This window comes from Anolis carolinensis, unplaced genomic scaffold (genome assembly GCF_035594765.1).
Source record: "Anolis carolinensis isolate JA03-04 unplaced genomic scaffold, rAnoCar3.1.pri scaffold_10, whole genome shotgun sequence".
In the NCBI taxonomy this organism is placed as follows: Eukaryota; Metazoa; Chordata; class Lepidosauria; order Squamata; family Dactyloidae; genus Anolis; species Anolis carolinensis.
Genome location: NW_026943821.1, coordinates 17,605,945 through 17,616,109, shown reverse-complemented (window position 1 = coordinate 17,616,109; position 10,165 = coordinate 17,605,945). Strand labels below are relative to the sequence as shown.

The 10,165-nt window shown below is 48.8% G+C and overlaps 1 protein-coding gene across 4 annotated transcripts in view; it reads right to left on the bottom strand.

Moving 5' to 3' along the window:
* Positions 1-2,515: 2,515 nt before the first annotated feature.
* The window catches only part of dyrk1b (dual specificity tyrosine phosphorylation regulated kinase 1B), a 36,407-nt gene continuing 28,757 nt past the window's right edge, over positions 2,516-10,165 (bottom strand). For all 4 annotated transcript variants that reach the window (XM_008117081.3, XM_008117082.3, XM_008117083.3 and 1 more), the window contains exons 8-11: positions 7,150-7,290; positions 5,741-6,044; positions 5,474-5,580; positions 2,516-5,342 (exon numbers count right to left, since the gene is read on the bottom strand). In XM_008117081.3, coding sequence (XP_008115288.1) covers positions 4,947-5,342; positions 5,474-5,580; positions 5,741-6,044; positions 7,150-7,290 — 948 coding nt within the window. In that variant the 3' untranslated portion in view covers positions 2,516-4,946. The remainder of the gene's footprint in view (positions 5,343-5,473; positions 5,581-5,740; positions 6,045-7,149; positions 7,291-10,165) is intronic.

Genomic DNA, 10,165 nt, shown 5'->3' with positions numbered 1-10,165 from the left:
TGGACAAGCTGGATAGGGCTTTGGGAATCTTGAGTCCCAAAGAACCTCAAAGGTTGTGCAGTCCTGTTCTAGAGCTTTAATGATATATTTGGGTAGAAGCCCTGCCCACCCTGTGGGTGCCACACCCCTACAATTCCCTCCTAAGCCTGTTCCATTGGTACCCAATCAGCAGTCAGTCATCTAATGCAGTGGTTCTCAATCAGTGGGTCCCCAGGTGTTTTGGCCCAGAAATCCCAGCCAGTTTACCAGCTGTTAGGATTTCTGGGAGTTGAATGCCAAAACATCTGGAGACCCACAGGTTGAGAACCACTGATCTAAAGAGAGGCAGAACATGACGAGGGGTGTGAATGAGTGCAGTAGTGTATTTCACAGATGACCACTTGCAGAAACCGTTACAGGTAAGCAGTCTCTTTTTCTTCATGGTTTCTGTGGATCAGATCAATTGATAACTTGCAAAATTACCAGTCCAACGCATACCTTTTTTTGACTAAATTACGTAGCCAAAGTTGAGGTGCATTAGACTCGACCATGTAAACCTGCTTGTGCCCCTCTGTGAAGCCAAAGCCACCCCCCTGAACCGGAGGCTGTTTGACTGCTATTCCACACACGAGCTGAATACTAGCTAAACCCATATGAGGATACACCGAATAGAAACTCCAGAAAACACGTCAAGCCAATGATAAGATTCCGAAGAACACTGGATGTTCTATAAGGAGGGAGCAGACACAACCTTCAGCAAAAAGGAATACCCGTTCCCAGGACTAATATATCTCTACTGAAGCAAAGTAGAGGTGACTTCGTAAGGCACCATGGCTCATATGTTCTTCTGGAAGCAGCTACCACTTGAAAAACTCTCACATCAGAAGTCACAGATCATAAAAAGCCAAAGGCTTAAGTGACTTATTGGACAGTGGAGACAGTTATGGTAAGTGTAAATACAAGTTGCCAAGAAATGCTTGATTGGTGGATATGAGCAGCAAGAATACTTGCAGAGGCCCTGGAAAGGGACAGGTCTCTGGAAGAAGTCCAATACATGAACCACCTTTTCATCCATTGGAGAGGCCCCTGTAGACTGGTACCAAGGAACAGGCTTTCAGCCTGAAGTGAATGCTGGTATGAAGGAATGGCTCATAGTAGGGTAAGTGTATTTTGTATATGGGAAGTTAACCTTTCTCTTGAGGAATCTGAACATGATAAAATTGCAAGATCATTTCCCAAGCCTTATAAATTAAGTTTTTAAAAGTTGCAATCACTATGTAATTGTTACAGGATATGATAAATAGCATTCTGTAGTTCCATAGTACATGATCAGGGAATTTGAGCAGGCCCAAAATGAAAGAAGTTCTCAAATATAGAACTCATATATAGCAGCCTGAAATACCTTACAAGTAACCCATTCATCAAAATGGTGAATGTTTAAAAAATCCAGTTAGACAAATTTTAATTTGGAATAACAGTAGGTATGCTAAAAAAAAATGTGACCTGAACACACCGTGAAGTTGTAGACACCTTTAGAAACATTTATCTCACTCCTTGTCAAGGAGAAGTAAAGATGCAGCACCAGAAGGGAATCATTTTTCATATTAGATTGGCTTGGTAGCTAATCACCATTCCTAGCAGCTACTTGAAAGCAGCATTTTGGATTATCTGCTTCATGCACTTGGCTTTTTGTATCCCACAGCTTAAGGTACCATTCGTGTTTACAGCAAAACCTTCCATTCAGTCCACTGTAGTTTAGCTCATCCCAAAATGCAACCCAGATACCATTCAGAATGAATGGCATGAAGTACATATTGGGAGACACTTTGTCTTCCAAGATGCACTTTAATTTTCTGGGTGAGACTGATCATAGTTGTGGACCCCTGTGCAGTATTTCTTATTGAATAACACAAGGTGTTTCAAAATGGTGGACCCAATTTCAAAGCAGTATATTTCACAAGTGCAGCATTTTACAATTACACAAAAAGTTACAAACAATTTAATGGGTTATCAAATTTTATGGACCACTTGGGAGCCAGAAACATTTTTTAAAAATACCCTGCAAGTGGAAAATATTTCATTAGGACTTATGTTGCTGGGTTGTCATCTTGCAAATGACTGAGGCCACGGGCTCATTGTGCGCTGGGAGAGGCGTCTAGCAGTATCATTCAAAACTTTATGCCTCAGCCTTTCAACAGGTAAAAGTTTTATTCATGTGGTTGCAGAGATATAACTATTTTAAATTGGGCCCATCTTTTTGAAACATCCTGTAGGTCTCTTAAAAATATCCTTTGTTGGAGCAGGTGGAAAGGCTGGGATATTAAAGATGAACATATTTCTTTTCTTTTCTTGTGCGTTTGCACAAATATTTAGTGCATACAGTCTGAAGATACGTTTTAGTAGAACTGTGTATCTTTAAATACAAAGTGAAATTCAGATACTCCATGATAGTGGCCAACTACTAACAGAAACATGCCAGCTGCCAGCTCAGCAATGATTCCCAGCCCAGGCAATTATTTAAAACACAGGAGACAAGTTTGAGGTGGTAAAGCTATTTGCTTTCATTTTAACTATGTGAACTCACGCTGAAGGATATGGATGATTGTATGGAAAGCTGAGCCCCATGTGATGACGGGGCAGGCAGGGAGCAAGAACACAGTACCCTCAGATTATCACTTCTAAACATTTATCATTTAAATAGGGGTAGAAAACTAATGGAATACATTCCCAAGTTAAGCAACTGGCTATAAAAGCTTGTTTGGTTCAATGTAACAAATTAAGGGTAGCAAAATCTGCACAGCTGGGAACTTGCATGCTAGTGAGTGGCCATGGCTGAGGATTCTCTCTGTTTCAGCAGCAAGTTCTTTCTTAGAAGTTCTAGTGAGCCTCCATTAAATTTCCCATTGAATATGACATTTGTTCTGAAGCACAATCAAATACTTTTTAGCCCAACTACAACCCATGTTTGTTGGCTGGACACCAGTGTCCCTGCATCATGTCAGACTACTAAAACTCTCAACTCTCCTCTGTTCTCTATATATTCAAGGATATGCGTATTATGCTCTAAATAACAAAATGGCTGCACTGAGAAAATGTTGTACCCTGTGTAAGTTATACAAATATGTTTTGTTTCACATAACTGTTTTGGGGAGGGAAAGAAAAAAAAGAAGAGGTCAAGAGGCACCACTGGGAATTGTAACACCCCTGTCCTGACTAGCAGAAATCCTACGGAGCTGCCAAGTTATCTGCACTTTCCAACTGGTATTTATGACCAGGACAAGAAGAAATGGATTCTTGAAAACAGCTGAGATTCTTAGGATACTGAATCCCAGGATCAAATGCCCTGCTATTCTACAGCGAGCATAGGCCTGAATGTAGCTGTGTACATACATGATAGATAGCACCCAGCTAGCATATACTCTTTATCAATTTCTGGACTTAAAAAAAGCTAGGTACCACCAACACAAGCCAAATCCAATCACCTCACATCTTCATCAACACATTGCATTTTTCCTGAGAGCTCTTTCCACTGCTCTCTAGTGGCAGGGCACATAGGCCCTGGCCGCAACAGCTATCCTCTTGTCCAAGCGTTACTGGCAAGTTTCTTTAAAAGCAATTTGCTTTCACTTGCCTTTGCACAAACTGTACTTGTTGTAATTGTATTATGCTAAAACACACAAGTGACTCCAAGGTTCTGTGCAGGCCATAGCCATTTTTCTAGACAAAACATCTTCATTTGTAAGGTTCAGCTGAGTCTCATCCTGCTAAAAGAAGAAAACGTTGCCAGAACCATTCAACATGAAAAGGACACAGCTATATTACAGTACTAACACACAAGCCCCTCTAATTCTGGCCAGCTATTAACCCTGTTCTTGGCTGCACAGCACACAGTACTAAGCACCTAGCAAACAACCTGCAAGTGCAATGTGGAGGATAGCTCTCCAGAAGACTTCAGCCTTGCTGCTAAAGTGTTTTTGCCTTTCATTCATACATATGTTATATACATACATATATACGAGAAAGGCAAAAATGAAAACAACACTGGTGTGCTTGTGTGTTAAGGGCCAAGGAATAAGGAACTGTGATACAATACAGGCCACATCTTTCATTCTTTGCACAGCTTCCACACTTCAAGAAAGCAGAATCGTAAGGAAACAGCCTGAGTTCAGGTGACTGAATATTGTGCAAAGAAGCATGAGCTTACCTAAGGCAGAGTTAAAAATTCACAGCCATGGTCCAGCTCAGGTCCCACTTTGCCACTTCAATAAGATACTGTGGCAATACCCCAATGATGCCAGAGCAAAGAACTAGGCACTGTCTCCCCTCATGTACACATAACAAAAGGCAGGTCCAAGATGGCTGCACGAGACAGCATAAACATTCGCTGGTTGGGGCAACCCTTTATTTCCAAGCAGGGGGAAGTTTTAGCAGCAATTCCCATGGGACCACACAGGCCACCAAGCCCATATGTCCACGTAGTGCACAGGAGTCTGTATGTCCATCCAAGCACAGAAGGTTGAAATCTCTTGCACCAGGGAAGGGAATGGCTGTCAGGCCACATGCCGCTGAGTGATTCACAAGGGGCCTGTGGCCAGGAAGGACCACACAACTCAGAGAAAGCACTGACCAAAAGGAGGAAAGTGGCATCCAGGCTGCAAGGGCGGTAGGATGCTGGCTCCACATGCTTCCCCTGCTCTATTCCCCCCTCCCCTCCCCCCCAACAATGCTTACCGCTTGCAGCACGTTCCCGGGTAGCAAGAGGGCCTGGTCTCAAGACTGGTCACAGCCAGGCAGCCTGACCCCATCCCACCGCAAGTCCTGGCCCACTCTGACTCTCATAGCTGGAGAAGTGCTCTGTGGGCCCTGGTTCCCTGCCCTACAGTCAGTCCTGGCCCGTCCAGGCTCTGGTGCAACAAGGGAGTGCTCTTGCCGGGCACTGGCTCCTAGCCTGCCGGGCCAGTCCATCATCAGGAGCTGGCAGCGGTGCCCTGGGGCACACAGACACCCATCAGTGCAGTCTCATCAGTGTCTCGGTGCCCGCGCCCACGGAGAGGGTAATTGAGGCCAAGTCCCTCAGGGCGCGAGCCACCAGCAGTCCTAGTCCGGAAGGCTGAGGCGCCCAAGTGCAAGGTGGAAGAGCCCAGCCCCGTGGGGTTGCAGTCTAGATGGCGAGGGCCCAGAGACACCTCCATGGCCTCTGGGAGAGGGGGAGATAGTGGAAGCGGAGGGCGCTGGTACGGAGGGTGCCCACTTGGGGGGAAACATGGCATGGCCTGGCTTGGCGTGGGCTTGTGAGGTAAGATGTGAGGAATACTCTCGTTGTCGCCGCTGGCCCAAAGACGCATCTGCTGCTGAGGGGGTGCCTGCAATAAGAAGGAAAGGAGAACATGTCAGCACGAAGAGGAAAATCTCAAGAAAAAACATTGGAAGGATGAGGTTATATGTAAGGCGGCCACTGGAAACCAAAATGGCCAAGTTCTGACATGCAACGTACTTGGGGGCTCTGCATCTCACAGTCCGCATGCACAGTGCCCATGCTGCCATAGTAACGATTGCTGTAACGGTAACCACGGTTGTCATTGGAAGAACCACTAGAACCACCTATTAGGAGAGAAAATTAGATAGTCAGCGAAGCAGAACAGGGATAAGTGAATTTCAAAACACCGGTTGTAGCATCTAGACACTCTTTTTAGAATGAAGAAAGATGTGCTTCTAATATATAATAAATATGGCTGAGAATAATGTTAGTGGTGTGACATACCAGAACTGGATACAGAACTGGTGGTGCTGGTAGAGTGGCTGTGCTCAGTTCCCAGGCTAGGAGAGGTGCTGGCACTCGTGTTGGTGCCCTCATCAGCAGTTTTCTTGAAGAAGTTGTGCTGCAGGGCATAGAATGGGGTGATGCGGCTACGGGGTTCATAGTCCAACATGCGCAATACCAAGTCCTTGAACTTCAGGTAGTCAGAAGGTGAGTGGCCCTGTTCTCCTACACGGCGCCCGCCTGGGCCCCCATTTTCAACCCCTAACACTTCATGCAGTCTCCGCGTGCCTGGAACCTTGTAGTCCTAAAAGACATCAAGCAACAATAAGTCTACATTAGCAGTATGGCATATTATGCTTGTGTTAACAAATCAGCATTCTCATTGATAACATCAATTGGGGTGGGCAGATTTCAGGAAACATAGCATTTAGAAGGATGGGTTGCTTACTTTTAACTGTTTCTTTGAGCAGCCATCTCTGAAATCATACAAATAGATTAATCTGCACCTGTGTGGATCACTGCTTGGAACCTTCTAGAATTCTAAAGATAACCTCACCCACTCTCTCAGCCAGTATATATAGGTGGTCCTACCAAATCCCCGTTCCATGGCCACCCAAGCAGCAGCCAATATCACTAGGAATGGCAGGACACAAAATGAGAATGATGTGTTGAATTGTGCAATTTCACAGATAACCATTTAAAGAAAACAGTTACAGCTTTGGCAACCCATCCTCCTCCTCCATGGTGTCTGGGAATCACACAAATGGGTGTCACTTGTGGCCCTTTTTAATGCCTTGACTGGCAAATGGCAGCAATGGAGGCTCTTTGGGGCTTCCCATCGAACGCATGCTGGGAGAGTAGAGAGGGGTCAGTGATTTTTTAGAATCTTCCAGGGATCACTAAACACACTTCTTTCTCTATTTGCAGAGAAGGGGTCGGGCTTCAGTGTTGATAACAGTTAACACTGTACATCAACTTTTATTCATATATATAGGGAACCATCCTCTTTTCTGAGTGGGGGAAGGCCTCTTTGAATGCCTGGGTATGTAGTGGTAGTGGAGGCTGGGGCAAGAGGTCTGAGGCTACACTAGCACTTTTCTCTTCACCAAATAACCCTACACTGAATTCATGCAGAATTTTGGCCCCAAAACCTGTCTTTGACAAATACATTAAGTATATATGGTAGCTCTGCATTCAACAGCTCAAATTTACTTGATCTCTGAGCAAATGTAATCACTTGAATAAAGAGGTACTACTGGAGAACACCACCTAAGCATTATTGATTTAAGGTAAATTTAAAGTGTGCTAATGTCACAGATTTGCTTCAGCTACTCTGGTCTAAAGCTCCTTGATGGGAGTATGGGAGAATGAAGCGAGAAGTGCTAGAACTAAGAGAGCTGTGCTATTACCTTCCTGCCATCTTTGCCCCGCCGGAGGACCCAGCCCCCCTCAGGCAGCTTCTCGAAGTATTTCCGAGCCTTGGGAGCCTGCTCCAACATGTGAGGTGGCGGGAGCCCAAGGACCTCCACAATCCGGCTCATCTGGTCCGCCTGCAAGGGAAAGGCACAAGATCAGGACGACCATACATAATTCCCCAATGGCTTCCAAAGCTCAACCCTTATTCATTCAGCAGCTTCTTAAATGTACTTATGTCATTGAATCACAAATATACTCATGTGTCTCCAGAAACTTCCATTGCCTTTTTAACAGAAACTAAGACATATAAAGCCACCAATCATTATTTGGATCTGGAGATAGATGATACTAAATGTATACTCCAAACATGTTTTCTATCTCCATGTCTGCAAGGAAAAACGATTCAGCAGGTGCAATCCAGGAACTCTCCCGCGCACTAACCAAATCTAGTCATTAACAGGAATTCTCAATAACCCTAATGCTACAGTGTTTAGCATTCTAATAGGAATAGGTAAGAATGATGGAGGTAGTAATGGAGTTTCATCCCTATTTCTAATCAGTAATCAGAAATAACAGTATTTTCTGGTGTTATGCTTTCCATCCCAACATGGGGGGTGCATGGAGGCTTAAGTCTTCTTTGTTGAGTAGACAAAGATATCTACACCGGTTAAATATCAGTTTAATAATGACCCATTGTGAGCACAATAACTAAGTGGACACAGTTCCCAAGTTATAAACATCTTATTTACAGACAACTCCTAGTTACGAATAGGGCAGTTAAAGTGGTGTCAAGCTGCATTCATTCCACAGCACAGATGCAGCTAAAGAAGCTGAGGCAGGATAAGGTTTGGTTGCTTACCTGTAACTATGTTTCTTCGAGTGGTCCTCTATGATATTTGCACATATGGGTTTTGTGCACAGGTGCAAGACAGCTTGGAATTCTCTATAGCAGGGGTCCCCAAACTACGGCCCGCGGGCCACATGCGGCCCGTCGGAGCTATTTATCCGGCCCGCGGGGCAGTAGCTCCCTCCTCCTCTGCCAAGAAAGATGTGTGTGGCAAGGAGAAAGAGGAAAAGGCCTTTTCCTTCTCCCTCGCCCCGCGTGCACCTTTTCTGCTGCCGCTACCGCCGAAGAAGGAGCACGCAGGGCGAGCGAGGAGGCAGGGAAGGTGAGTGGCTTTCTCGCCTCGCTCGCCCCGCGCGCTCCTTTCCCGCCGCCGCTGTCGAGGAAGGAGTACATGGGGCGAGCAAGGAGAGAAAGCCACTCACCTTCCCTGCCTCCTCGCTCGCCCCGCGCACTCCTTTCCCGCCACTGCCGCCGAAGAAGGAGCGAGCAGGGCGAGCGAGGATGCAGGGAAGGTGAGTGGCTTTCTCGCCTCGCTCGCCCCGCGCACTCCTTTCCCGCCACTGCCGCCGAAGAAGGAGCGAGCAGGGCGAGCGAGGATGCAGGGAAGGTGAGTGGCTTTCTCGCCTCGCTCGCCCCGCGCGCTCCTTTCCCGCCGCTGCCGTTGAAGAAGGAGCGCGCAGGGCGAGCGAGGATGCAGGGAAGGTGAGTGGCTTTCTCGCCTCGCCCGCCCCGCGCGCTCCTTTCCCGCCGCCGCTGTCGAGGAAGGAGTGCACGGGGCGAGCAAGGAGAGAAAGCCACTCACCTTCCCTGCCTCCTCGCTCGCCCCGCGCGCTCCTTTCCCGCCGCTGCCGCCGAAGAAGGAGCGCAGGGCGAGCGAGGAGGCAGGGAAGGTGAGTGGCTTTCTCGCCTCGCTCGCCCCGCGCGCTCCTTTCCCGCCGCTGCCGCCGAAGAAGGAGCGCGCAGGGCGAGCGAGGATGCAGGGAAGGTGAGTGGCTTGCTCGCCCCGCTCGCTCCTTTCCCGCTGCCACTGTCGAGGAAGGAGTGCACGGGGCGAGCAAGGAGAGAAAGCCACTCACCTTCCCTGCCTCCTCGCTCGCCCCGCGCGCTCCTTTCCCGCCGCTGAAGGAGCGCGCAGGGCGAGCGAGGAGGCAGGGAAGGTGAGTGGCTTTCTCGCCTCGCTCGCCCCGCGCGCTCCTTTCCCGCCACTGCCGCCGAAGAAGGAGCGAGCAGGGCGAGCGAGGATGCAGGGAAGGTGAGTGGCTTTCTCGCCTCGCTCGCCCCGCGCGCTCCTTTCCCGCCGCTGCCGCCGAAGAAGGAGCGAGCAGGGCGAGCGAGGAGGCAGGGAAGGTGAGTGGCTTTCTCGCCTCGCTCGCCCCGCGCGCTCCTTTCCCGCCACTGCCGCCGAAGAAGGAGCGAGCAGGGCGAGCGAGGATGCAGGGAAGGTGAGTGGCTTTCTCACCTCGCTCGCCCCGCGCGCTCCTTTCCCGCCGCTGCCGCCGAAGAAGGAGCGAGCAGGGCGAGCGAGGATGCAGGGAAGGTGAGTGGCTTTCTCGCCTCGCTCGCCCCGCGCGCTCCTTTCCCGCCACTGCCGCCGAAGAAGGAGCGAGCAGGGCGAGCGAGGATGCAGGGAAGGTGAGTGGCTTTCTCGCCTCGCTCGCCCCGCGCGCTCCTTTCCCGCCGCTGCCGCCGAAGAAGGAGCGCGCAGGGCGAGCGAGGAGGCAGGGAAGGTGAGTGGCTTTCTCACCTTGCTCGCCCCGCGCGCTCCTTTCCTGCCGCCGCTGTCGAGGAAGGAGTGCACGGGGCAAGGAGAGAAAGCCACTCGCCTTCACTGCCTCCTCGCTCGCCCCGCGCGCTCCTTTCCCGCTGCCGCTGTTGCCAAGGAACATAAGCACTGGGCAAACAAGAAGAGAAAGGCATTCACCTTTCCTGCCTCCTTGCCCGCCCCGTGCGCTCCTTTCCAGCCACCGCTGCCACAGAGGAACTTAAGACCTTGCTTGAGGTACCACATTAAATGTACATTGGGGAAAATGGCACACTTCGTTTTGTATTGCACAGAATGTATCCAGTGGCAGTTTCCAAAATGAATACAGAGGCACATCTTATAGAAATAGGTTAACTGTGTTAGTAGGTGGTTGAATTATGTTGGTCAGGGATGCTTTGAT